At 50.1% G+C, this 26828-nt stretch overlaps 1 protein-coding gene across 2 annotated transcripts in view; it reads right to left on the bottom strand.

The window, feature by feature from the left end:
- The window catches only part of RCC2 (regulator of chromosome condensation 2), a 32549-nt gene extending 27395 nt beyond the window's left edge, over positions 1-5154 (bottom strand). The window contains exons 1-2 of one of the 2 annotated variants that reach the window (XM_007980312.3): positions 4972-5154; positions 3647-3942 (exon numbers count right to left, since the gene is read on the bottom strand). In XM_007980312.3, the coding sequence (XP_007978503.2) occupies positions 3647-3934 (288 nt within the window). In that variant the 5' untranslated portion in view covers positions 3935-3942; positions 4972-5154. Of the gene's footprint in view, positions 1-3646; positions 4223-4971 lie in introns of those variants that run through there. The other variant, XM_073007781.1, reaches the window with a different exon arrangement.
- Between the last annotated feature and the right edge of the window lie 21674 nt (positions 5155-26828).

The following is a 26828-nucleotide window of genomic DNA, read 5'->3' as shown; positions in this document are numbered from 1 at the left end:
ACAGTCTTGGGGACGGAGCCCTCAAGCTGAGGAAATTTACCTCCAGGTGGATAGTGTCACAGATAAGCTGGAGGAGGACACCCTTCCGGTGTGTGCTACAGAACTGATTACTTGCTTGATAGTAGGGGGAGACCTCCCTTTACGTCTGGTCATATAAGTCTTGCGTTGGGAGGCCGGGCGCGGTGGCTCACACCTGTAATCCCAGCACTTTGGAAGGCCGAGGCAGGTGAATCACGAGGTCAGGAGTTCAAGATCAGCCTGGTCAACATGGTGAAATCCCGTCTCTACTAAAAATATAAAAATCACCCAAGCGCAGTGGCAGGTGCCTGCCATCCCAGCTACTCAGGAGGCTGAGGCAGGAGAATTGCTTGAACCCAGGAGGTGGAGGCTGCAGTGAGCTGAGATTGCAAAACTGTACTCCAGCCTGGGAGACAGAGCAAGACTCCGTCTGGGGGTGGCAGGGGTGGGAAGAAGTCTTGTGTTGGTTGTTGCGTGGTGAGAGAGCAGAAGAAAAAACAAAAATGTGAGTTTCTTCTTAACACTTAGGCAATGACAATGCGTCTGCCATAAGAATGTTCTATAAAATGCACATATTTTACTCAAGGCAACTCTGCCCCTCAACAATGTAAGTATTTGGCTCATCTTCTACAAGCAGCTTTGGGGTCACCTGCAGCTTTGGAGTCACTGAAGGCAATACGGTTTTGGATGTTTCCTGGACGGCTGCTTTCACACAGACCTCCTCCTAGCAACCCTGTGCAGGGAGAAGGCGTGCAAAATACTCAGTAAAAAAGGTTCTTTCTGTATCAAGGACTGCTGTCTGCCTGTGGTAGCAGAGTCCCTAGGACTGCTCAACAGAGAGACAGAGACCAGAAACCTGGGGTCAGGGAGACTGGGCAGGAGGCCAACCCAGGACAAGGGGCAGAGGGCTGCCCTAGGCCTATGGAAAGGCAATGGGGCTGCACGGACCCAGCCCTGACCATGAACCAGACTCAGTAGATGCTAACAAAACTTAAACATGGGGCACTTTGGGAGGCCGAGGTGGGTGGACCACCTGAGGTCGGGAGTTCGAGACCAGCCTGGCCAACAAGGTGAAACCCCGTCTCTACTAAAAATACAAAACATTAGCCAGGTGTGGTGGTGGGCGTCTGTAATCCCAGCTACTCAGGAGGCTGAGACAGGAGAACTGCTTGAACCCAGGAGGTGGAGACTGCAGTGAGCTCACGACATTGCACTCCAACCTGGGCAACAAGAACTAAATTCCAGCTCAAAAAAACAAAAGCAAAACTTAAACGCAGGATGTGCACTTTCCATGAGGCATAAAGGGGCATCATTTGTCGAACCCTCAGCCTCCCAGGTGCTCTGATTCTAGAACAGCACCGACAGCCCAAAGGATGGGCATCATGGGCCCTCTTGGTTTTTAAGTGGATGGAGAAAGGAAGATGTAGCTTTTAAAGTCCTGCTTATACACTTATGTAAAATAATAACGTATTTATGTGTATAAACAGGAACTTGAAAGCTGCAATGGACTGCTATTTACTCACATTAAGACTTACAAACGTGCAGCCCAACAAAGGGCTCAGGCGTGTCATCCCAGCACTTTGGGAGGAGGCTGAGGCAGGCAGATCACTTGAGGCCAGGAGTTCGAAACAGCCTGGCCAACACGGTAAAACCCGGTCTCTACAAAAAGTACAAAAATTATTCGGGTGTGGTGGTGCACACTTGTAATCCCAGCTACTCGAGAGGCTGATCAGCCCACAAAAACCACTTGAACCTGAGAGGCGGAGGTTGCAGTGAGCTGATTGTGCCACTGCACTCCAGCCTGGGCCATAGAGGGAGACTCTGCCTAAAAAAAAAAAAAAAGACGAGCAAATGTGCCATTTCCATTGACAAACCAGCTTCAAGCAGCACAGCTGGAGGCAGAGATGGGCCAGGGAGAGCCAGTCATTCACACACTCCCTGTCACTACCTTCTTGGGTCAACCTGAGCATGGGGGGGATCTTTTACTCTGATGGCAAAACTCAGCGCTCCAACAGCCTGGAGCTGTACAGCTGACAGCTGGAGTCTTGGATGTCCAAACACAATCTTGCTTTTGGAAACTCACTCAAACTAGGATACAGGAGAGGCGGAAGCTCACCTGGCCTTTCTTTTTAGTTTTGTCCTAACATACTGTGTTGGGAGGGCAAATGTCTACAGTCTGGCACAGCAGATTAGATGTCAAAGGAAAACAGTTCCTGTGTTCCAATTTCTCAATACTTTGGCCATTGTCTAAGTCTAGCCTGATCCAAGACCCTGGGCAGGACCTTTTGACAGCTTTTGACGGGCTCTCCTCCACTGCCTAACGTGTTAACCCTTTCACCCAGAGGGCAGTTTTACAAAGCATATTCCCATGTGCAATTTGCAGGGACATCAAGGGTTACAGCATTTGGAGATCCAGTTCCATCCATGACTCTGGACAAAGCCTTCAAATTCTGTGCCCCAGTTTCCCTATCTATAAAGCGGACGTAGAAAATGTGTTATTAGACACTGCCTGCGCTTCTCTGGAGGAAAGCACTCTGCTGTTAACCCTTAAACACCCTTAGGAGATGGGCACTCATGGAAGGAAAAAACCTCACCGGGGGTCAGGCTCTAAACCCCAGGTGGACGTTCTTACTCTCTGGGGGTTATCTGAGAATCTGCTGAAAACTTAGACCCTCTTCTGAAAAACATGTCCCACACCACACCAAACTTGCAGAAAGTTCTGGTAGCGGGGGGAATGATGTGGCGGCAGATGCCAGGTTCAGATCTCCGGCTCTGCAGGCTTTTTCGGGAATGTTAAGTTGAGTCAGCCACGACCTTAATTAAAATTTGAGAAAACAGAAGCCGGCCCAAGACCCTTGGAGATGCTTCTTCACTGGGGGACTACAACAGAGCCCACCCCGAGCATCCTGCAGCTTCGGACCACCGGCGGCAAACAAAAGCCTGAGCACCGCTCAGCCGGGGGTCTTCCCCGACCTCGGGGGAGGGCTCTGCGGAGCATGCGCCCTTGCACCCCGCCCCGGCGCCCGCCGCCCCCGCCTTCCCGGCGCGCGAGCCGGCGCAGGGCAGCACGGGGCATGCGCGGCGGCCGTCAGGCCCCGCCTCCCCCGGGCGCCGGAGCCGAGGCGGCGGGAACCTCAAAGCCCCGGTGCAAACGGCCGCTCCCCGCAGAGCGCCGGCCGCCCCCTCCCCGCGGCGTCCGGGCCCACCGGCGGCCACGGACGTGTGGCGCTGGCTGGCCGCCCCCTCTTCCAGGCCGGGCGAACTTACCGAGGTCCCCTTTCCCGGGGCGGGGGGGAGGGGCGCAGAGGGAGCCGTGGGGGCGGGGCCATGACCCCCTCGCGCGGGCTTCGGCCGCCCCTCCCCCGCCGCGGGCCCGGGCGCGCGCCCCAACCGCCAACCGCCCGCGCGGTGCCCGGGGTCGGGTAGGCCGCGGGCCGCGCGCCCCGGCCCGAGCCCTTTTGTTGCGCGGAGGCGGAGGCAATGATTCAGCCCGCGGCCTGCGCCGGCCCGGCCGCCGGGAGGGAGCGTGACGCGAGGCTGCCCCCGGCCAGAACGCGCGCTGTGCCGCGTCGCTGCCCCCCCCCGGCCCCGGCCCTGCGTCCACCCGCCCGCCCTGCCCCTCACTCACGACGCGCTCCTTGGTGTGCTCGGGCTCGGTGATGACCACGGCCGCACCGCCCGCCTTGCCGGCCGCCGCCGGCCGCGCCGCGCGCTTGCCCCCGCCGGGGGTCCCGTCGAGCTCCAGGCCGTCTTCGTCGCCGCTGCTGCCGCCGCCGCTGCTGCTACTGCAGCGCTCGGGCCGCTCGCGCTTCCTGCCCGCTGGGCCGCCGCGTTTCCTGGGCCCGGCGCGGGCAGTGCCGTTGCCCGAGCTCGGCTCCTCCCAGGCCGCCGCCGCCGCCGCCTTCTTCCTGGGCATGGTCGCGGCTGGAGGGAGACACGGGGCAGCGGCGCACAATGGACGGGTTATAAACTGCGCGGGGGGAGGGGAGCGGAGAAGAGCCACCCGGCCTCCACTTCCTCCCCTGCCCTCCCCAAAGTGGCGGCCGCAGGGTGGGCGGAGAGGGGGCGAGTTGGGAGAGGAAATCGCGCCCCTCCCTGGCCCCGGCGCGGCTCCTTCGGGGAATCCCGCAGGGCAGCCGGGAGCCCCAGAGGCAATCCGCTGGAAGGAGAATGGAGACCCCCGGCCTATCCTTAAGTTAGGTTTGCCCACAAAGCATCGCAGTTGGAACCTCGCCCCCCCAAAAGTAAACGGAAAGTAAAAGCAGCCTCCAGTCCCCTAGATTTTCATTAAAGGAGGCTTCGGGACACTTCCAGGATTCCCTCTTGGCACCTTGGGGGTAAGGGAGTCCCTGTTCCCCGGCCACCCCACCTGCTGCTTTTGTCTCCGCAGCCTCCCCCCAAACCCACTCATCGCATTTAATGCAACACTCTTCCCCCATCCCGTGTCAGCCCTGGACCCCCGTTCGGCCCTAGCTCAGGGGTTCCGACCTCGGGCCCTAGTTGGCCGAATCCCTCAGGCGGACTGCCCCGGGCGACGGGGGAAGAGCCCGAAGAAAGCCGGACCCCAGCCCCAAACACCTGCTCGCACAGACACGAAAAATAAAAACTTTAATGGTGCCCAACTCTCTCCCAGACCCCTTGCCGGCCGCGCGGCCGGGCCGGTCTCCGATCCGAATGCAAAGTGCCCAGGGCCGCCACCAGCTCCCCGGCGTCCCTGCGCTCTCCCCTGTCTGCTTTTTTTTTTTTTTTTTATTGATTTTGAACAATGGGATCTCTGTCTGTCTCCGATTAAACCACGTGGATCCGCCTTCCTTCCTCTTTTTATTGCTTCAATCACCCAGCCCCCCCTCCCCCAGGGTTTTTTTTTTTTTTAACCTTTTCTCTTTAAAATAAGGAAAAAAAAAAACTTTCCCAGACCCCACAAACTGATCACTGCCGATTTTCAGACCCTACCTGGTTGGAATGATGAGAAACCGGAGAGAAAAAAGGAAGAGAAGCAACTAAAAGATGGATCGGAGGGCTTTTTTTTTTCCCGGCCCAGACAAGGGCTCCAGCCCACTCACCAGATACACTTAAAATGTAAATACGAGCTTCCAGAACAAATGCTACAACACAAAACAGAAACACATGTGCGGCCGCGCGGCAAGCGAGCGCGCGGCGGGGCGGGAGGCGCGGGGCCCGGGGGCGCGCGCGCCCCCTGCCGGCCGGCGGACCCGGCGCTGGCGCCCCCGCCCCGCCCGTCCCGGCCCACCCGAGCCTGCGCCCCGCGCCGCGCGACACGCCGCCTGCCTCGGCTCCGCCGCTCCTGCGCCTTTCGCGGGCCCGCGAGCGCGCCTCGGGCCTTCCACGCAGTGCGGCCTGCGCGTCAGGGACTTCTTTGCGGCTTAGGAGGATGCTGGATTGTTTTTCCTGGGCACGTCTAGACAGGTCACCTGAGGACACTCGCTGGAAGATAGTTACTTCGCTCACGCAGCAGCCAACAAGGGACGTGCCCTAATTGAGTGATTGGAATGAAAATGAATACAATTTGAATAATTTTTCCTGTACAGAGAGAAGCTGAGTTTTATTTGCCTATGGATGTGTCCTCAGTATGTAGCAAGGTGCTGTGACACGGAAGAATCACATAAAGGTTTGCTGTATTCGTGAATTAATTCATAATTAATTTGAGGGCCGTGGAGGCACTGGAAGCTGGTTTTGAGGGGAACTTTTTCATTTTTGACAAATATTTACTGAGCCCCCGGTACATGCAAGACCCACAGTGCCCGGGGCTGCAGAGCCAGGGAACAAGGTTTGCACCCTAGTGGAACACACAGCCTGACGGAAAGACAGATCAGTAAACAAGCAATTACAAGAGTGATAAGCTTTACAAAGTGGCGCCTGTGTAGGAACATTATGGCGAGGGGATTTATCCTAGTTCAGGGCCAGGGAAAGCGGAAAGGGAAGGTGGAAAGTTATGCTGAACAACTTAGAGGATGAATAAGACCCGATGAAAGGGGGCAGGAAAAGTATTCCAGGCCAGGTGGAGTGAACGGGACGCTCCACATTTCGAGATCTTGAGAGACACCTCCTGGGAGGGAAGCTGTCTGGTGGGGCTGGGGTGAGAAGAGCTAAGAGGCTGGGTTATGAGGAGGTAGGCAGGGGTGCGAGGGCCTGCATAGACCCTAGTGAACCGCAGTGAGGCTTGATCTCGTTCGCGTGTCCTGGGAGGGGTGAAAAAGGCTTGCTTGCTTCCTACCGGTCTCCACCCTCCACCTCTCCACCCCACTTCCATTACGATCTCACCATCGCTTGCTCTCCTCTCAGTGCTTTTTCTCCTGCTTCTTTTTTCCTTAGGCGGACTGCACAAGGAAGTTCCTTCTTTAGGCAACTTCCTGAAATTGGATAGAATTCTAGGATTTTTGTGATTCATTCATTCATTCATTGTTAGTGCAAGAAACAGGAGTGGGAAGTATCAAGTGTCCTTCAAAGGAAGACAGAGAAACCAGGAGGCCCAGATCTAAGGTATTTGATCCAAGTCAAAAGTCTGCGTGTCAAGGGAGCTGAGAGTGCTTGTGTAAAAGAACTTTGGAAATGAGAAATCAACCGGTACATTTCAGAGTTTTTCAGAAAAGTCAAGACGGAATAGAAGCACCCTTTGAAAGCCTCTTCTTAATAGACCTGCATTTGAAAAGATTTTTTAGAGATTAAACTTTGATGCTTTGATATAAAGCATAAGTAGAACCAACCAGAAAAGAATTTCTCCTAAATATGCCGTCAAGTCCCCTTCAGGAAATGGCATGCTGATGCTTGTCAGCCGAGGCGGGTGGCTGGGTGTTTATCCTCTAAACACCCTGTGTGGCCAATTAGGAACAGCACTGACAGGACCTTTGGATTTTCAGTCTGGAAGTCTTTTCTTTTTTTCTCCTGCCCCTTTATAATGCTTTTTGCCGGCTTAAAAGACACATGCGTCAGACACACTGATGCAATGAGATGCTAATATCATATTGCATCATCTGATCCTAGGTGTGGTGCTCCTGAAACTGGTTTTTCTTGAGGTTATGCTGCAGTAGAAAAGCACTTTGGGTATAACACCCTGGAACTGGCCCTACTTGTTAGATGACAAAAGTAATTTTTGCAACTCCGTGCCTCCATTCCACACCGCTGTTCTCCCAGGGGAAGCCTGTGTGACTCTCCCGGCTGGAATCGGGTGTGCAACAGACATTCATCAGTTAGGTGTGTCATGCTGCCACTTATGTAACAAATGTTACATAGCGAGGTGCACCTACAGGCAAGCTGAAAATGACACTTCCTCGACTTCAAACTGCGCTTGGAATTTCACCTCGCTTTAATTGAGCAACTTCTCCAGGGACAGGATGGTTTGGTGCAAAACCTGGAGAGGGGAAGCGAAAGAAGATGGCCGAGATTTCTCTGATACTTTGGGGCACAGGTGTCTGGCACTGTGCTGAGCATTTTACACCTAGAATTTTGGAAATGTGGCTCCAAGTGCCAGCCTGCCATCACTCTTTAACCTCGTCTTTAGCAAAATCATATTGCAAGTTAGATTCAGCTAAGCTTAAGTTCTCTTCCAGGGGTGAGGTGTGATTCTTTCCTTATTTCCTTCCTTTTTTTTTTTTTTTTTTTTTTTTTGAGATAGAATCTTACTCCTCCAGCACCCAGGCTGGAGGGTGATGGTATGATCCCAGCTCACTGCAGCCTCTACCTTTCTTGCTCAAGCAATCCTCTCGCTTCAGCCTCCCAAGTAGCTGAGACCACAGGCATGGGCAGCTACACCTGGCTAATTTTTTTTTCTTTTTTAATGTTTTGTAGAGACAAGGTCTCTCTCTGTTGCCCAGGCTGGTCTCCAGTGGTCCTCCCACCTCAGCCTCGCAAAGTTGTGGGATTATAGGGGTGAGCCACTGTGCACAGCCTCAAAAGTATAATTCTTTTTTTTTTTTTTTTTTTTGAGGCAGAGTCTCGCACCGTCACCTGGGCTAGAGTGCAGTGGTGCGATCTCAGCTCACTGCAACCTCTGCCTCCCAGGTTCAAGCAGTCTCCTGCCTCAGCCTCCCAAGTAGCTGGGATTACAGGCGTCCACCCCGCCCAGCTAATTTTGTATTTTTAGTAGAGACAGGGGTTCACCGTGTTGGCCAAGCTGGTCTCGAACCTCTGACCTCGTGACTCGTCAGCCTTGGCCTCCCAAAGTGCTGGGATTACAGGCGTGAACCACTGCGCCCGGCCTCAGAAGTGTAATTCTATTCAACTTGGCTACAGAAATCTCCACCTGTACTTGGAAGATTAATTTTCTGATCCAGTGTCTATAAAAATGAAACCAGTGATCCTGGGAGTGATGCACCAACCAATGGAAATGATTCTTTCTTTTTTTTTTGAAACTGGGTCTCACTCTGTCCCCTAGGCTGGACTGTAGTGGCACAATCTTGGCTCCCTACAGCCTCGACCTCCTGGGACCAAACAATTCTCCTGCCTCAGCCACCCTCGTAGCCGAGACTGCAGACATGCACCACCACACCCAGCTAAGTTTTTAAATTTTTTTGTAGAGACAAGGTCTCACTATGTTCCCCAGGCTGGTCTCAAACTCCTGACCTCAAGCAATCATTTTGCCTTGGCCTCTCAAAGTGCTAGGATTATAGGCATGTGTCACCGTGCCTGGCTTCTTTTTACTCTTTTCAATGTGCCTACCACAAAATTTAATATTACATATTAAGTTTTTTGTGGCTCATATGTTATTCCTGTTGGACATCACTGCCTTCGAAAGCACAGCTGGAAAACCAGTAATTTCCTCCGGACCCAACTCTTTCTGCATCTGTTCTCTAGTTTCTCCTTTCTGTAAAATGGCAAGATAAAGTTTGGGCTAAATTTCTCTTGAGGTTACTTCTGGATTTCATATTCTCTGATTCTGAGGACAGCAGTCCCTGTATAGTGTTTGGAGAGAGGTTTCCTAGGAGATGCAGATCCAGTGGTCCTATATCTGCCAATGAGTCATGAAATTTTCAAACCCAAAGAGTCTTTAAATATTGTAGTTGGACCTTTAAGTCCCCAGTCTGCGAGGCCCGCCTGGGCTTGACTTGTGGTTTCTTCATCTTTGTTTTTCTAGCAAGCACCCAGAGCAGCCTGGCATGTAGTAAGCTGTCAATATATGTTTGTTCATCTAAATAATATCCAGTGGAAGAACTGAAGCCAAGGGAGATGCTGAGGCCTCTTGAGGCCACACAGCTGGCAGATAGGAGAGCCAGGAAGTGTACAGGCATCTGCCATCAGTAGGAGGATTGTCAGAAATACAGAATCTGGCCAGGTGTGGTGGTGCACGCCTGTAATCCCAGCACTTTGGGAGGCTGAGGCAGGACGATTGCTTAAGCCCAGGAGTTCAAGACCAGCCTGGACAACATAGTGAGACCCCATCTCTACAAAAATTAGAAAAAAATTAGCCAGGAGTGGCTGGGCGCAGTGGCGCATGCCTATAATCCCAGCACTTTGGGAGGCTGAGGTGAGCGGATCACTTGAGGTCAGGAGTTCGAAACCAGCCTGGCCAACATGGTGAAACCCCGTTTCTACTAAAATATACAAAAATTAGCCAGGCGTGGTGGCAGGCAACTTAATCCCAGCTACTTGGGAGGCAGAGGCAGGAGAATCGTTTGAACCTGGGAGGCAGAAGTTGCAGTGAGCCGAGATCAAGCCATTGCACTCAAACCTGGGGGATAAGAGCTAGACTTCTCACAAAAAAAAAAGAAAAAAAGAAAAATATTAGCCAGGCATGGTGACGCAAACCGGTAGTCCCAGGAGGCTGAGGTGGGAGAATCGCCTGAGCCTGGGAGGTCCAGGCTGCTGTGAGCCATGATCGTGCCGCTGCACTCCAGCTTGGGTGACAGAGTGAGACCTTGTCTCGAAAAAAAACCACAGAATCTCAGATTCGGCCCCAGACCTACTGAATCAGAATGTGTTTTTTTTTTTTGTTTTTTTTTTTTTGAGTTGGAGTTTCTCTCTTGTCGCCCAGGCTGGAATGCAGTGGGGCAATTTGGGCTCACTGCAACCTCCAACTCCCAGTTCAAGCGATTCTCCTGCCTCGCCGTCACTAATAGCTGAGATTACAGGTGCCTGCCACCACACCCAGCTAATTTTTTGTATTTTTAGTAGAGGCGGGGTTTTGCCATGTTGGCCAGGTTGGTCTCAAACTCCTGACCTCAGGTGATCCACCCGCCTTGACCTCCCAAAGTGCTGGGATTACAGGCATGAGCCATCACACCCAGCCCAGAATGTGCATTTTTAACAGGTGATTTTTATGCATCTTGAAGTATGAGAAGTGTGGCCAGGCATGGTGGCTCACATCTGTAATCCCAGCACTTTGGGAGGTCGAGGCAGGCGGATCACCTGAGGTCGTGAGTTTGAGACCAGCTTGACCAACATGGAGAAACCCCGTCTCTACTGAAAATACAAAATTAGCCAGGCGTAGTAGCCCATGCCTGTAATTCCAGCTCCTTGGGAGGCTGAGGCAGGAGAATTGCTTGAACCCCAGAGGCAGAGATTGTGGTGAGCCGAGATCGCGCCATTGCACTCCAGCCTGGGCAACAAGAGCGAAACTCCGTCTCAAAAAAAAAAAAAAAAAAAAAAAAAAAAAAAAAGTATGAGAAGTGCTACTGAAATCATACCACTTTTCCATGCCCTGTGGAAGCCATTCAAAAGGTGGGTTCTCATACTTTAAGATGCATCTAGTCCAGGGTGAGAAGGTCCAGGATGCAGGATGCCAAGACTCACCAAGCTGGCTGATGTGGTTAGGCTTTGTGTCCCCACCCAAATCTCATGATTGATTGATTGATTGATTGAAATGGAGTCTCACTCTGTCGCCCAGGCTGGAGTGCAATGGCGTGATCTTGGCTCACTGCAGCCTCTGCCTCCCAAGTTCAAGCAATTCTCCTGTCTCAGCCTCCCAAGTAGCTAGGATTACAGGCACACACCACCACACCCGGCTAATTTTTGTGTTTTTAGTAGAGATGGGGTTTCACCATGTTGGCCAGGCAGGTCTCAAATTCCTGAGCTCAAGTGAGCCACCACACCTGGCCTCCTGCCGCCTTTTGAAGAAGGTGCCTGCTTGCCCTTCTGCCATGATTGTAAGTTGCCTGAAGCCTCGCCAGCCATGCTGAACTGTGAGTCTGTTAAACCTCCTTTGTTTATAAATTGCCAGTCTCAGGTAGTATTTTTATAGCAGTGTGAAATTGGACTAATACACTGGCCTAATGAAGACTTAAGGAAATTCAGCAGATATTTACTGAGCCTCTCCACTGCCCCGGGCCTGGCAGCTGGTGCACCCACTTCTATTCCTGAGGGTTGGAGGAGCTCACACTTTTGCAGCGCCTGTTCCCTGCATCTGAAGGAGTAAGCAACCACTTCACAGTTTTGCCACCAGCTGGGTCCGCTCTTCCTCCTTTAGTACAGGAGAAATTTGAAATGAAAATGAGGACACCTTGGGAGTTAAATCTAATTTTTCAGACCCAGGAAAAACAGGATCGAAATCACTCTCATCAACGTCTACCTGTTAGTTTCTAACCACGGGTCGCTCCCAATCTGCAGGAGTGTCTGCATTCATGTTGTGTTCCTGGCTTGAGATAGAGCCACAATTTGTAAAGCTGGTGTGTAATCAATAGTTCTCCAGTCGGCCGGGAATGGTGGCTCACGCCTGTAATCCCAGCCCTTCAGGAGGCCAAGATGGGCGGATCATGGGGTCAGGAGATTGAGACCATCCTGGCCAACATGGTGAAACCCCGTCTCTACTAACATACAAAAAATTAGCTGGGCTTGGTGGTGCGCGCCTGTAGTCCTAGCTACTCAGGAGACTGAGGCAGGGGAATCGCTTGAACCCGGGAGGCAGAGATTGCAGTGAGCCAAGAGTGCCACTGCACTCCAGCCTGGGTAACAGCGAGACTGAGTCTCAAAAAAGAAAAAATAAATAGCTCTCCAGTCATTTTCTAAGACTATCCCTCACCTAAGCTTGCAAATAAAAGCTATCTTCTGCAGAGGTTCCATCTTCCCTGCCGGTGGGCAATATGGATGTATAGCCATGAGACTAGAAAAAGAGAAGCTGGCCGGGCACGGTGGCTCACACCTATAATCACAGCATTTTGGTAGGCTGAGGCAGGCAGATCACCTGAGGTCAGGGGTTTGAGACCAGCCTGACCAACATGGGGAAACCCTGTCTCTACTAAAACTATAGAAATTAACCAGGCATGGTGGCAGGCACCTGTAATCCCAGCTACTCAGGAGGCTGAGGCAGAATTGCTTGAACCTGGGAGGCGGAGGTTGCAGTGAGCGGAGATCATGCCACTGCACTCCAGCCTGGGTGACAGAGTGAGACTCCATCTCAAAAAGAAAAAGAGACAGAGGCACAAACAAAGTGCAGGTCCTACAGCTAGCTGTTCATCCAGCGTCGATTGCGAAATGAAGCCCAGCAGGCGGACGACTTTTGGGTGAGGTCAGGAACCATGAGAGTTGGAATGGACAAGAAAAACCAAGGCTTTGGGCCCAGCTACAGAATTGTGTCATTTGCCGGGAAGGTTAATGACAAGGCCAGAAGGAGTGCCGCCTGTTTAATGTATCAAGTGGCCCTGGTGGCTGGGAATCATTGCATTTCAGGCCACGTCATGTCATGCAAAACCATAATAACCCTTTGAAAAATGAAGAAATCGATCCCATGGGGAGTCCCTACAGTGCCAAATATCTGGACTGTCTGATTTTCACATTCACTAAGTGGCCTGAGTCAGCCAGATGAAGCGGAGGAGTTCTTAAATAGAACCAAGATGCTCTGGTGTGCACTGAGCTCTTACCTTGCACCAGACATTGGGCCAAGCACTCCCCATGAAAAGCTGGTTTAATCTTCATAACATCCATGCAACATGGATACTGTTGTGGGACCCTGTATTAGTTTGCTAGGGCTGCCATAACAAAGTACCACAGACAGCGTGGCTTAAAATCAGAACCTTGTTTTCTCACAGTTCTGAAGGCTGTCAGTCCAAGACCAAGGTCAGCAGGGTTGGTTTCTTCTGCGGCCTCTCTCCATGGCCTGTAGATGCCACCTTCTCTCTGTCTTCACGTGGTCTTCCCTCTGAGTGTGTCTGTGTCGTCATCTTTTCTTATAAGGATACCAGCCACATTGCATTAGGGCCAGTGTCATGACCTCTTTTTAACTTTATTACATCTTTTGAGACCCAATTTCCAAACACAGTACAGTCATGTTCTGAGATACTGGTGGTTTGCACTTCAACATACGAACTCAGGGGGACATATTCGTTCCCTAATAGTCCATTTTACAGATCTGGAAACCAAGACATAAAGAGGTTAAGAAAGGTGTTCACAGTCTCACAGGTGGGAATGGTGAAGCCAAGATTTCAACGTAAGTAGCTCAACTCTGAACCCATGAACCCATTCTTTCTTTTCTTTCTTTCTTTTTTTTTTTTTTTTGAGATGGTGTCTTGCTTTGTCCCTCAGGCTGGACTGCAGCCTCAGTCTCCTGGGCTCAAGCAGTTCTCCAGTCTCAACCTCTGGAGTAGCTGGGACTATATGCGTGTGCTACCGTGCCCAGCTAGTTTTTAAATTTTTGGTAAGAGAAGAGGGCTTGCCGTGTTGCCCAGGCTGATCTTGAACTCCTGAACTCAAGTGATCCTCCCACCTCGGCCTCCCAAAGTACTGGAATTACAGGCGAGAGCCAGGTTGTCTATTTTCCTTTTGTTGTTGTTATTTTATTTATTTATTTATTTATTTATTTATTTATTTATTTATTTTTTGAGATGGAGTTTCACTCTATCACCCAGGCTGGAGTGCAATGGCATGATCTCGGCTCACTGCAACCTCCGCCTCCCAAGTTCAAGCGATTCTCCTGCCTCAGCCTCCCGAGTAGCCGTGATTACAGGCATGTGCCACCACACCGGGCTAATTTTGTATTTTTAGTAGAGACAGGGTCTCTCCATGTTGGTCAGGCTGGTCTTGAACTCCCAACCTCAGGTGATCTGCCGGCCTCAGCCTTCCAAAGTGCTGCGATTACAGGCGTGAGCCACTGCACGGGGCCAAGACAGTCATTTCTGTGTCCACTAGTTGCCCTGCAAAGTATCATTTTCTAGCTGGAATCCAATCTTCCTTTAAGGAATGAGAAAACTAAGACCCAGGGAAACTGAGCTGTCTCCAAGTCTGAATCGAATGGAGGGGGACCATATGTCCACGCCCTCGAGGCTGTGGCTCAGTCCCTGCAGCTCTGACAACGAAACCACTCATTATTTTTCATCTTCTCGGTGGTTTAAATCACTGTTATTATGCACGCATTTTTCAAAAGAGTGCATTCCTTACTAAACCTCATTAAATTTCTCGAGACTTGAGCTGGTTCCCCTTCCTTGCTTCAGAGGGAAGGAGGGAATTTGGCTGACACAGAAGCATTTTCCTCCCATACCATCGCCACCTGATGCTGTGTGTCCAAAACAGGGTGTTTGGGATGTCTGGGCAACCTGTCTGATACAGAGGGAGTTTCCAGATGACTCACAGAGCAGGGATGGGCACAGGTGACCCCACGATCTCAAGCAGGGCCCTTCTGGGGCAGCTGAAAAGGGTAGCCTAGAGCAAGAGATAGCTCTGGAAGTGTTTGGGTTCAAATCCCAGCTCTAGCTGGTTGTGGTGGCTCATGCCTGTAATCCCAGCACTTTGGGAAGCCGAAGGAGGACGATCACTTCAGGTCAGGAATTTGAGACCATCCTGGTGAACATGGTGAAACCTTATCTCTACTAAAAAATACAAAAACTAGCTGGGCATGGTAGGATGTGCCTGTAGTCCCAGCTACTCTGGAGACTGAGGCAGGAGAATCGCTTGAACCCGGGAGGCAGAGGCTGCAGTGAGCTGAGATGGCACCATTTCACCCCAGCCTGGGCGACAGAGTGAGACTGTGTCTCAAAAACAAACAAACAAATCGGCCGGGCGCGGTGGCTCACGCCTGTAATCAAGTACTCTGGGAAGCTGAGGTGGGTGGATCACGAGGTCAGGAGTTCAAGACCAGCCTGGCCAAGATGATGAAACCCCATCTCTACTAAAAATACAAAAATTAGCCGGATGTGGTTGCGGATGCCTGTAATCCCAGCTACTCGGGAGGCTGAGGCAGAGAATTGCTTGAACCTGGGAGGCGGAGGTTGCAGTGAACCAAGAGCACACCATTGCACTAAAGCCTGGGCAACAGAGTGAGACTCCGTCTCAGGAAAAAAAAAAAGAAAAAAAAAAAATCTTGTTTTACACCAGAAAAAGCAGCTAAAAATAATACATGAGGAAGGTCCTGGCTCACATCAGTAAGATGGTTTCAAGTTTACAAAGCACATTCATCTTCCCTGTTGGGCCTCACGACCAGTTGGTGTGGACGTGGGTCACAGATTATTATGTCCATTTTATAGTATGGGAAACTGAGACTCAGAAAGGTCAAGAGTCTTACCTTTTAACTTTTCTGTCTCCCTTTATTAGACTTGAAGCTTCGAGAGGGAGGGCTCAGACTTACCTTGTTTCCTGCTATGTCCACAGGCTCAAGCACAGCTTCCAGAACATAGTATTTGTTCAGCAAATATTCTGCAGATGAGTGTAGTAATGAAGCCGTCCTCACAAGTTAACAAGAAATCCAGGCAGAAAGAACGTTATAATTAAGCATTAATCAGGATTCACTTTGACCCACTTCCTTATAACCAAAAGTCACCTAGCATTAGATATTGACTATTTGTATCCCCATTATTCCTATAGATAGGAATTTTTTTTTTTTTTTTTTTTTTTTTTTTTTTTTTTTTTTTGAGACAGAGTGTCGCTCTGTCGCCCAGGCTGGAGTGCAGTGGCCGGATCTCGGCTCACTGCAAGCTCCGCCTCCCGGGTTCACGCCATTCTCCTGCCTCAGCCTCCCGAGTAGCTGGGACTACAGGTGCCCGCCACCTCGCCCGGCTAGTTTTTTTGTAGTTTTAGTAGAGACGGGGTTTCACCGTGTTAGCCAGGATGGTCTCGATCTTCTAACCTCGTGATCCGCCCGTCTCGGCCTCCCAAAGTGCTGGGATTACAGGCTTGAGCCACTGCGCCCGGCCGAATTTTTTTTTTTTTTTTGGATGGAGTCTCACCCTGTTGCCCAAGCTGGAGTGCAGTGGCATGATCTCAGCTCACTGCAACCTCTGCCTTCCGGGTTCAAGCAACCCTCGTGCCTCAGCCTCCTGAGTAGTTAGGATTACATGTGCACACCACCACACCTGGCTAATTTTTGTATTTTTAGTAGAGATGGGGGTTTTGCCATGTTGCTCAGGCTGGTCTTGAACTTCTGACCTCAGGTGATTCGCCCACCTCAGCATCCCAAAGTTCTGGGATTAGAGGCATGAGGCACCACACCCAACCTCTATAGATAGGACTTCTGACATTAGAATCATAAGGATTTTGTTTAAATATTGTTTACAGCCAGGGGGACACAGTGGGTCATGTTTGTAATCCCAAAACCTGGGAAGGCCAAGGCAGGAGCATCTCTTGAAAATGGGAGTTTGAGACCAGCCTGGGCAACATAGCGAGACCCTGTCTGTACACAAAATTAAAAATAGAAAATTAGGCCAGGCGCGGTGGCTCACAACTGTAATCCTAGCACTTTGGGAGGCCGAGGCAGGCAAATCACGAAGATCAGATCGAGACCATCCTGGCTAACATGGTGAAACCTCGTCTCTATTAAAATACAAAAAAATTAGCTGAGTGTGGTGGTGGACGCCTGTAGTGCCAGCTATTTGGGAGGCTGAGGCAGGAGAAAGGCATGAACCTGGGAGGTGGAGCTTGCAGTGAGCTGAGATCATGCCACTGCACTCCTGCCTGGGCGACAGCATGAGGTTCCTCTCAAAAAAAAAAAAAGAGAAAATTAGCTAGACATGATGGTGCAGGTCTATGGCCCCAGCTACTCAGGAGGCTAAGATGGCAGTATGGCTTGAGCCCAGGAGTTTGAGCTGTGGTTGTGCCATTGCACTCCAGTCTGGATGACAGAGCAAGAACCCATCTCTTAAAAAATAAATAGGCTGGACATGGTGGCTCACACCTGTATGGCTATTAAAAATAGAAAATTAGGCCAGGCGCGGTGGCTTACACCTGTAATCCCAGCACTTTGGGAGGCCGAGGCGGGTGGATCACGAGGTCGGAAGATCGAGACCATCCTGGCTAACACGGTGAAACCCCGTCTCTACTAAAAATACAAAAAATTAGCCAGCGTGGTGGCGGGCGCCTGTAGTCCCAGCTACTCAGGAGGCTAAGGCAGGAGAATGGCAGGAACCCCGGAGGCAGAGTTTGCAGTGAGCCAAGATCACACCACTGCACTCCAGCCTGGGCGACAGAGACTCCATCTCTAAATAAATAAATAGGCCGGGTGCTGTGGCTCATGCCTATAATCCCAGCTTTTTGGGAGGCCGAGGTGGGCGGATCACAAGGTCAGGAGTTCGAGACCAGACTGACCAACATGGTGAATCCCCTGTCTCTACTAAAAATACAATAATTAGGCGGGGGTGGTGGTGGGCACTGTAATTCCAGCTACTCAGGAGCCTAAGGCAGGACAATCGCTTGACCCCGGGAGGCAGAGGTTGCGATGAGCCAAGATAGTGCCACTGCCATGCCTGTAATCACAGCACTTTAGGAGGCCGAGGCAGGTGGATCACGAGGTCAGGAGATCGAGACTATCCTGGCTAACACGGTGAAACCCTGTCTCTACTAAAAATGCAAAAAATTAGCCTGGCGTGGTGGCAGGCACCTGTAATCCCGGCTACTAGGGAGGCAGAGGAAGGAAAATCGCTTGAATCCAGGAGGCACAGGTTGCAGTGAGGGGAGATTGCGCCACTGCACTGCACTCCAGCCTGGGCGACAGAGCAAGACTTGCTCTCAAAAAAAAAAAAAAAAAAAAAAATTAGCCGGGCGTGGTGGCGGATGCCTGTAGTCCCAGCTACTCGGGAGGCTGAGGCAGGAGAATCCCTTGAACCCGGGAGGCAGAGGTTGCAGTGAGCCAAGATGATGCCCTGCACTCCAGCATGGGCAACAGAGCGAGACTCCATCTCAAAAAAAAAAAAAGAAAAAAAAACCCTAGCTCCACAATCCTCAAGGAGATGGATTTGAGGTTTCCTTCTGTCTCCTCCTTCAGCAGCCCTATGATTGAACCTCTTTGTCTGCTGCAAACCGGTGTCTCAGGGTTTAACTTGCCACATACTGGACGAAGGACCTGTTATGGCTACAGTGATCCCCAAGGTGATAAAACTAACCTGTAGCAGAGTTTGGGTGAACATCCCTGGCACTTCTTTTGTTGGAACAAGATCTAGCAAATTCCAACAAATGATAGGAGGGAATTTGTGATAAATGCTCTGAGAACTTCAGGAAAAGGAGAGGCCAAATTCAACCCTCAAGTTAAGAATGTTTTTTACATTTGAGCTTCAGTTAAGCAAAATGTTATTTCCCCACCATTCAGATTTCATTCTGCTCATCAGTGGACAGATGATACTAAAATTCTACTCAATTACTACTATTATTTTAGAATTCGTTATAAAACAATAAAGCATTTGTGCCAGGTGTGGTGGCTCATGTTTATAATACCAGCACTTTGGGAGGCTGAGGAGGGTGGATCACTTGAGCCCAGGAGTTCAAGACAAGCCTGGCCAACATGGTGAAACCCTGTCTTTACTAGAAATACAAAAATTGTCCAGGTGGTGGTGCACGCTTGTAGTCCCAGCTACTTGGGAGGCTAAGGTGGGAGGATCACACTTGAATCCAAGAAGCGGAAGTTCCAATGAGTGGAGATCGCACCACTGCACTCCAGCCTGGGCAGCATGGCAAAACCCCATCTCTACAAAAAATACCAAAAAAAAAAAAAAAAAAAAAATTAGAAAAAGAAAAAAACAATAACGCATTTGTGAAAATTTGTTTTCTCTCATTATATGAGTCCCACATACAGCCATGTCCTTGGGCTTGACTCTTGGCTCACAAAGGCTAAAATATTTCCTTTCTAGGCCTTTACAGAAAAAGCCTGCCAAGTCACTCTTTTTTTTTTTTTTTTTTTTTTTTTTTTTTTAAGGTAGGGTCTCACTCTGTCACCCAGGCTATAGTGCAGTGATGTGATCAGGGTTCACGGCAGTCTTGAAATCCTGTGCTCAAGAGATCCTCGTGCCACAGCCTCCTGGGTAGCTGAGACCACAGGCATGCACCACCATGCCCAGCAAATTTTTATTTATTTAAGAGATGGAGTCCCACTCATACCGCCCAGGCTAGAGTGCAGTGCTGTGATCTCAGCTCACTGTAACCTCTGCCTCCCGGGTTCAAGGGATTCTCCTGTGTCAGGAGTAACTGGGATTACAGGCACGTGCCACCATGCCCAGCTAATTTTTGTATTTTTAATAGAGACAGGGTTTTACATGTTGGCAAGACTGGTCTCAAACTCCTGACCTCAAGTGATCTGCCTGCCTTGGCCTCCCAAAGTGCTGGGATTACAGGCATGAGCCACTGCGCCTAGCTGCCCAGCTAATTTTTAAACGTTTCTGTAGAGACAGGATCTCACTATATTGCCCAGTCTGTGTTTTGTTTCTTGATCTGAGTGTTGGTTACATGAGGTATTAAGTTTGTGAAAATTTATTCCGCTGTACATGTATGATATGCGGGCTTTATCTATGTATCTATCTATCTATCTGTCTATCTATCTACCTACCTATCTATCCATCCATCCATATATTATGCCTCAGTGAAAAGTTTAACACAGGCCAGGTGCAGTGGTGTGCACCTGTAATCCCAGCACTTTGGGAGGCTTAGGCGGGTGGATTGATTGAGGCCAAGAGTTCGAGACCAGCCTGGGCAACATGGCAAAACCCCATCTCTACTAAAAATACAAAAATTAGCCAGGCATGGTGGTGCATGCCTGTAATCCCAGCTACTCAGAAGGCTGAGGTGGGAGAATCCCTTGAACCCAGGATGGGGAGGTTACAAAAAAAAGAGGCTGGACACGGTGGCTCATGCCTGCAATCCTAGCAGTTTGGAAGGCTGAGGCAGGCAGATCATCTGAGATCAGGAGTTTGAGACCAGCCTGACCAACATAGAGAAACCCTGTCTCTACTAAAAATACAAAATTGGCCTGGCATGGTGTCGCATGCCTGTAATCTCAGCTACTCGGGAAGCTGAGGAGGAGAATTGTTTGAACCCGGGAGGCAGAGGTTGCTGTGAGCCAAGATCACACCATTGCACTCCAGCCTGGGCAACCAGAGTGAAACTACGTTTAAAAAAAAAAAAAAAAAGAATATGCCCTCTGCTGGCCAGGCGCGGTGGGTCATGCCTGTAATCCCAGCACTTTGGGAGGCTGAGGCAGGCAGATCACCTGAGGTCAGGAGTTCGAGACCAGCCTGGCCAACATGGTGAAACCCTGTCTCTACTAAAAATGCAAAAATTAGCCGGGCATGGTGGCAGACACCTGTAATCCCAGCTACTCGGGAGGCTGAGGCAGGAGAATCCCTTGAACCCGGGAGGCGGAGGTTGCAGTGAGCCAAGATTATGCTATTGCACTCCAGCCTGGGGGACAAGAGCAAGACTTCGTCTTAAAAAAAAAAAAAAAAAAAAAAAATCTACCCTCTGCCTTTGAGGGGCTTCCGTTCCAGTGGGCAGCATCCTTTATCTTCAGACCCTCCACTGTGTTCCTACCACCCAGCCATCCACCTTAGGATCCAGGCACTCCTGAATGTTAACTTTCCCCACACCAACCAAACATACACCCCAGAAAGAATGTCATCCCATGGCAAGACTTCATGTCTAGAGCCTATGCTCACCATCTGTCAGACTCCTATTCACCCTTCAAAGCCCTTTCCAAGGCTTCCCAGAAGCCTTCCCTGATTTACCAATAATGAGGATAGGGATGATGATATAGAGCAGGGATTATTGTTACAAACCTCAGTTCACAGAATAGAAAACTGAGGCCCAGAGAAGTAAAGTATCCAGTCCAAGGTTGAACAACTTTTTTTTTTTTTTTGAACAGAGGTAATGTAGGGTTTGAATGCAGGTCCTCCTGATATCAGAGTCAGTGATCTCAGCCACACACACTACTGCTTCCATAACAGAGGAATATTTTCACACATCTGTGTTCCAAGTTTTGAATCTGGCCAGGCACAGTGGCTCACGTCTGTAATCCCAGCACTTTGGGAGGCTGGGGCTGGCGGGTCAAGTAAGGTCGGGATAAAACACGGTCCCTGCTAAAAATACAACAATTAGCCTGGAGTGGTGGCTTGTGCCTGTAATCCCAGCTATTCGGGAGGCTGAGGTAAAAGAATCACTTGAATCCAGGAGGAAGAGATTGCAGTGAGCTGAGATCACGCCGCTGCACTCTAGCCTGGGCTACTGAGCAAGACTCCGTCTCAGAAAGAAAAAAAAAGTTTTGAGTCCCTATCAGGTGCTTCATAAATTACAACGTCATGAAATCTTCATAACAGCCAAGTCTGGGTAAATGTTATAATACCTTGGGGCATGTATTATTATTGTTATCATTTTTTTTTTTTTTTTTTTTTTTTTTTATTGAGATGGAGTTTTGCTCTTGTCTCCCAGGATGGAGTGCAATAGTGTGATCTCGGCTCACGACAACCTCTGCCTCCCGGGTTCACACTGTTCTCCTGCCTCAGCCTCCCAAGTTCCTGGGATTATAGGTGCAGGTCACCATGCCTGGCTAATTTTTGTTTGTTTGTTTTTCTGAGACAGAGTCTCGCTCTGTTGCCCAGGCTGGAGTGCAATGGTGCAATCTCAGCTCACTGCAACCTCTACCTCCCGGGTTCAAGAGATTCTCGTGCCTTAGCCTCCCCAGTAGCTGCGACTACAGGTGTGCACCACCATGCCCAGCCACTTTTCGTATTTGTAGTAGAGATGGGGTTTCACCATGTTGACCAGACTGGTCTTGAACTCCTGACCTCAGGTGATCCACCCACCTCAGCCTTCCAAAGTGCTGGGCTTATAGGCATGAGTCATCGTGCCCGGCCTGTTTTTACCATTGCTGTTTTATAGGTGCTCAGAGAGATGACCTAAGTTCCCAGAAGTCACACACCAGAAAGTGGCAGAGCCGGATTCAACCCAGGCTTGTGGAATCCCAGAGTCTATACCCTTCCCTTCGTGTGTCACAGCTTCCTCTAAGGACCCAGTGAAACCCAAGTTCTCTGGGTGTGATTCACTCCCTGGAGTCCCCCGCCATCCAGAGGGTGGGTTCCGGAGTTGCCTCCTTCTCTGCGTCCCAGTTGGATTCCTCAGAGCCACCGCCTTCCTCCTGCCCAGCTCAGTGCAGTGTGCTCTGGGGCCTGGCACCTGAAGGATGTGCAGTCAGTGGCGTGAGAGTGAGTGGGAGGGGCCTCTGATCATCCACCAAGTTCAAACCTGCTTTGCCTGGCATGACCCTCAGCTAGGCAGCCCGGACTCTCCAGATGCCAGCCTGGCCGTGCCAGATGCCAAGGAGGATGCTTCAGGCAAAATCCCCACATGCAAGATGCTGGCTTCCCAGGGGCTCCTCCAGGGTGGCAGGTGACAGGCATGCACCCTGGGGAGGGGATGTCGGAGCTCTTCAGCCAAGCAACTCTGCTCAGAGAAAAAAGAAAAACCTTCAAGTCATCGGGAGTGCCTCAAAGCAGAAACCTCAACCTGAAATACAGACCTCATTCAACCTGGCCACGAATGCAGCATTAGAGAAAGGCTGCTTTCCAAACCATTTTATGCATGTGTTAAAAACCATTTTTGGGCGGAGTGCGGTGGCTCACACCGGATCGCCTGAGGTCGGGAGTTCCAGACCAGCCTGGTCAGCATGGTAAAACCCCCTCTTTACTAAAAATACAAAAATTAGCCAGGTGTGGTGGCAGTCGCCTATAATCCCAGCTACCAGGGAAGCTGAGGCAGAAGAATCCCTTGAACCCAGGAGGTGGAGATTGCAGTGAGCCAAGATGGCACCACTGCACTCCAGCCTGGGTGACATAGCGAGACTCTGTCTCAAAAAAAAAAAAAAGAAAGAGAGGAAGGAAGGAAGGAAGGAAGGAAGGAAGGAAGGAAGGAAGGAAGGAAGGAAAAGGAAGGAAGGAAGGAAGGAAGGAAGGAAGGAAGGAAGGAAGGAAGGAAGGAAGGAAGGAAAGTCTGAATTGATGACTAAACAAATCACAGGACTTTTCAGTAGTTAGGAATTTTTTTTTTTTTTCAGGCTAGATTTCCCCAGAGTAGAATTTCTGGGGTAAAGGGCATGACTTTTCTTTTCTTTTCTTTTCTTTTCTTTTTTTTTTTTAAAGACGGAGTCTCACCCTGTCGCCCAGCCTGGAGTTCAGTGGCACCATCTCGGCTCACTGCAACCTCCACCTCCCAGGTTCAAGTGATTCTCCTGCCTCAGCCTCTGGAGTAGCTGGGATTATAGGCACACATCACCACGCTTGGCTAATTGTTTGTATCTTTAGTGGAAATAGGGTTTCACCATATTGGCCAGGCTGGTCTCGAACTCCTGACCTCGTGATTGGTACACCTCGGCCTCCCAAAGTGGTGGGATTACAGGTGTGAGCCACCACGCCCGGCCATGGGCATGACTATTTTTAAGACTCTTGATGCAAACTGCACACCCAAAGAGCAAGTGGTGCTTCCTACCTGTCAAAAGCAGTGCACAGCAGGACCCTCTCAGGTCCTGACATCAGTGTTGCATTTAAAATTCCTAACACCTGGCCAGACACAGTGGCTCATGCCTTTAATCCCAGTGCTTTGGGAGGCTGAGGCAGCAGATCACTTGAGGTCAGGATTTCGAGAGCAGTCTGGCCAACATGGTGAGAGCCCATCTCTACTAAAAATACAAAAATTACCCAGCCGTGGTAGTGGGTGCCTACAATTCCAACTACCCAGGAGGCTAACACAGGAGAATCACTTGAACCCAGAAGGCAGAGGTTGCAGTGAGCCGAGATTGCACCACTGTACTCCAGCCTGGGCTACAGAGCGAGGCTCTAAGTAAATAAATAAATAAATAAAAATAAAATTTCTAACACAAACCACCCTGCATATAAGTACACTCAGCACATCTTTATTGAACACATGAAAGGAAGAAGGGTTTGTTGGGATTTTTCTTTTTGAGACGGCGTCTCCTTCTGTCACCCAGGCTGGAGTACAGTGTTGCAATCATGGCTTACTGCAGCCTCGACCTCCTGGCCTCCTGCCTCAGTAGTTGGAACCACAGGCACATGCCACCACACCTAATTTTTACACATTTTTGTAGAGACAAGGTTTCACCTTGTTGCCCAGGTTGGTCTTGAACTCCTGGACTCAAGCAATTCTCGCACCTTGGCTTCCCAAAGTGCTGGGAATACAGATGTGAGCACCATGCCAGGCCCCCTTTTGCATATCTTAACTTTAACTTTGTTTGTTTATTTGGAGATGCAGTTTCATTCTGTCGCCCAGGCTGGAGTACAGTGGTGTGATCTCAGCTCACTGGCAACCTCCGCCTCCCGGGTTCCAGCAAGTGTCTTCTCTCAGCCTCCTGAATAGCTGGGATTACAGGCATGCGCCACCACACCTGGCTAATTTTTGTATTCTTAGTAGAGATAGGGTTTCGCCATGTTGGCCAGGCTGGTGTCAAACTCCTGACCTCAGGTGATCCACCCACCTCGGCCTTTCAAAGTGCTAGGACTACAGGCGTGAGCCACCGTGCCCAACAAGCTTCTTTATATATGCCTGCCAACAAAGAGTCTAACCTTGTAAAATATTTGAAGAGATTTATTCTGAGCCAAATATGAGTGACCATGGCCCATGACACAGCCCTCAGGAGGTCCTGAGAACATGTGCCCAAGGTGGCTAGAGCACAACTTGCTTTTATACATTTTTGAGAGACATGAGACATCAATTACATTTAAGAACTACGTCGGCTTGGTCTAGAAAGTTAGGACAACTTGAAGCAGGGTGGGGTTGCTTCCTGGCTATAGGTGAATTTAAACACTTTCTGGTTGACAATTGGTTGAATTTGTCCAAAGACCTGGGATTCATAGAAAGGGAATGTTCAGGTTAAGATAAATATTGTGAGCCCAGGCACAGTGGCTCACACCTGTAATCCCAGCACTTTGGGAGGCCAAGGCAGGCAGATCACCTGAGGTCAGGAGTTTAAGACCAGCCTGACCAGCATGGAGAAACCCTGTCTCTACTAAAAATACAAAATTAGCCAGGCATGGTGGTACATGCCTGTAATCCTGGCTACTTGGGAGGCTGAGGCAGGAGAATCGCTTGAACCCTGGAGGTGGAGGTTGTGGTGAGCCGAGATCATGCCATTGCACTCCAGCCTGGGCAACAAGAGCAAAACTCTGTCTCAGAAAAAAAAAAAAGATAAATATTGTGGACACCAAAGTTCTTTTGAAGTCTTATAGTGGCTGCTCTTAGAGACAATACATGGCAAATGTTTTCTATTCAGATCTTAGTTAATCTCTATAGGATCTGGGAGGGTCTGGAAGGAAAAGATCTAGCTATGTTTTTTTTTTTTTGAGACGGAGTCTCGCTCTGTCGCCCAGGCTGGAGTGCAGTGGCCGGATCTCAGCTCACTGCAAGCTCTGCCTCCCGGGTTCACGCCGTTCTCCTGCCTCAGCCTCCTGAGTAGCTGGGATTACAGGCGCCCGCCACCTCACCCGGCTAATTTTTTTTTTGTATTTTTAGTAGAGATGGGATTTCACCATGTTAGCCAGGGTGGTTTCGAGTTCCTGAACTCGTGATCTGCCCGTCTTGGCCTCCCAAAGTACTGGGATTACAGGCTTGAGCCACCGCGCCTGGCCAATCTAGCTATGTTAATAGAGATTCTTCACAGAGGCAAATTCTCTCTCGCAAAGAACAGCTTTGTAGGAACATTTCAAAATATGACAAAGAAACATGTTTTGGGGTAAAATATTTTGATTTTCTTCCTTGTCTCATAATGTTATGCCAGGGTCAGTCAGGTTGGAAAGTCAGTCACAATACCTAGGATTAAATAAAACCCATCTGATGAGAATTTGTGATTTGTAGGGCATGGCTCCCCAGACCCCTTAGATAGGAATTTGGGCAAGATAGAAACCAGAGTTGAGGCCAGGTGCGGTGGCTCACGCCTATAATCCCAGCGCTTTGGGAGGCCGAGGCAAGCGGATCACAAGGTCAGGAGATGGAGACCATCCTGGCTAACACGGTGAAACCCCGTCTCTACTAAAAATACAAAAAATTAGCCGGGCGTGGTGGCGAGCACCTGTAATCCCAGCTACATGGGAGGCTGAGGCAGGAGAATGGCATGAACCGGGGAGGCAAAGCTTGCAGTGAGCCGAGATCATGCCACCACACTCCAGCCTGGGCGACAGAGCAAGACAACGTCTCAAAAAAAAAAAAAATCAGAGTTTAGTCCTCATGCCTCACATATGTGCCCAGGAAGTGGGTACTCTTGAAATCCCCATTTCACAGATGAGGAAACTATGGTGGAGTATGAGAGGCTTGGCCAGGGACAGTATAAGAACAGGCACAGGCCAGGTGCGGTGGCTCATGCCTGTAATCCCAGCCCTTGGGGAGGCTGAAGTTGGTGGATCACCCGAGGTCATGAGTTCGAGACCAGCTTGGCCAACATGGTGAAACCCTGTCTGTACTAAGAATACAAAAATTAGCTGGGGATGGTGGTGTGCACCTGTAATCCCAGCTACTTGGGAAGCCGAGGCAGGGGAATTGCTTGAACCTGGAAGGTGGAGGTTGCATCGAGCTGAGATCGCAACACTGCGCTCCAACCTAGGCAACAAGAGCAAAACTCCATCTCACAAAAAAAAAAAAAAAAAAAAAAAAGAAAAGAAAAGAGAGAACAGGCACAGGTA

This window comes from Chlorocebus sabaeus, chromosome 20 (assembly GCF_047675955.1).
Source record: "Chlorocebus sabaeus isolate Y175 chromosome 20, mChlSab1.0.hap1, whole genome shotgun sequence".
NCBI lineage: Eukaryota > Metazoa > Chordata > Mammalia > Primates > Cercopithecidae > Chlorocebus > Chlorocebus sabaeus.
Note: the sequence above shows the minus strand (reverse complement) of the source record. Positions and strands in the feature narration are given on the sequence as shown.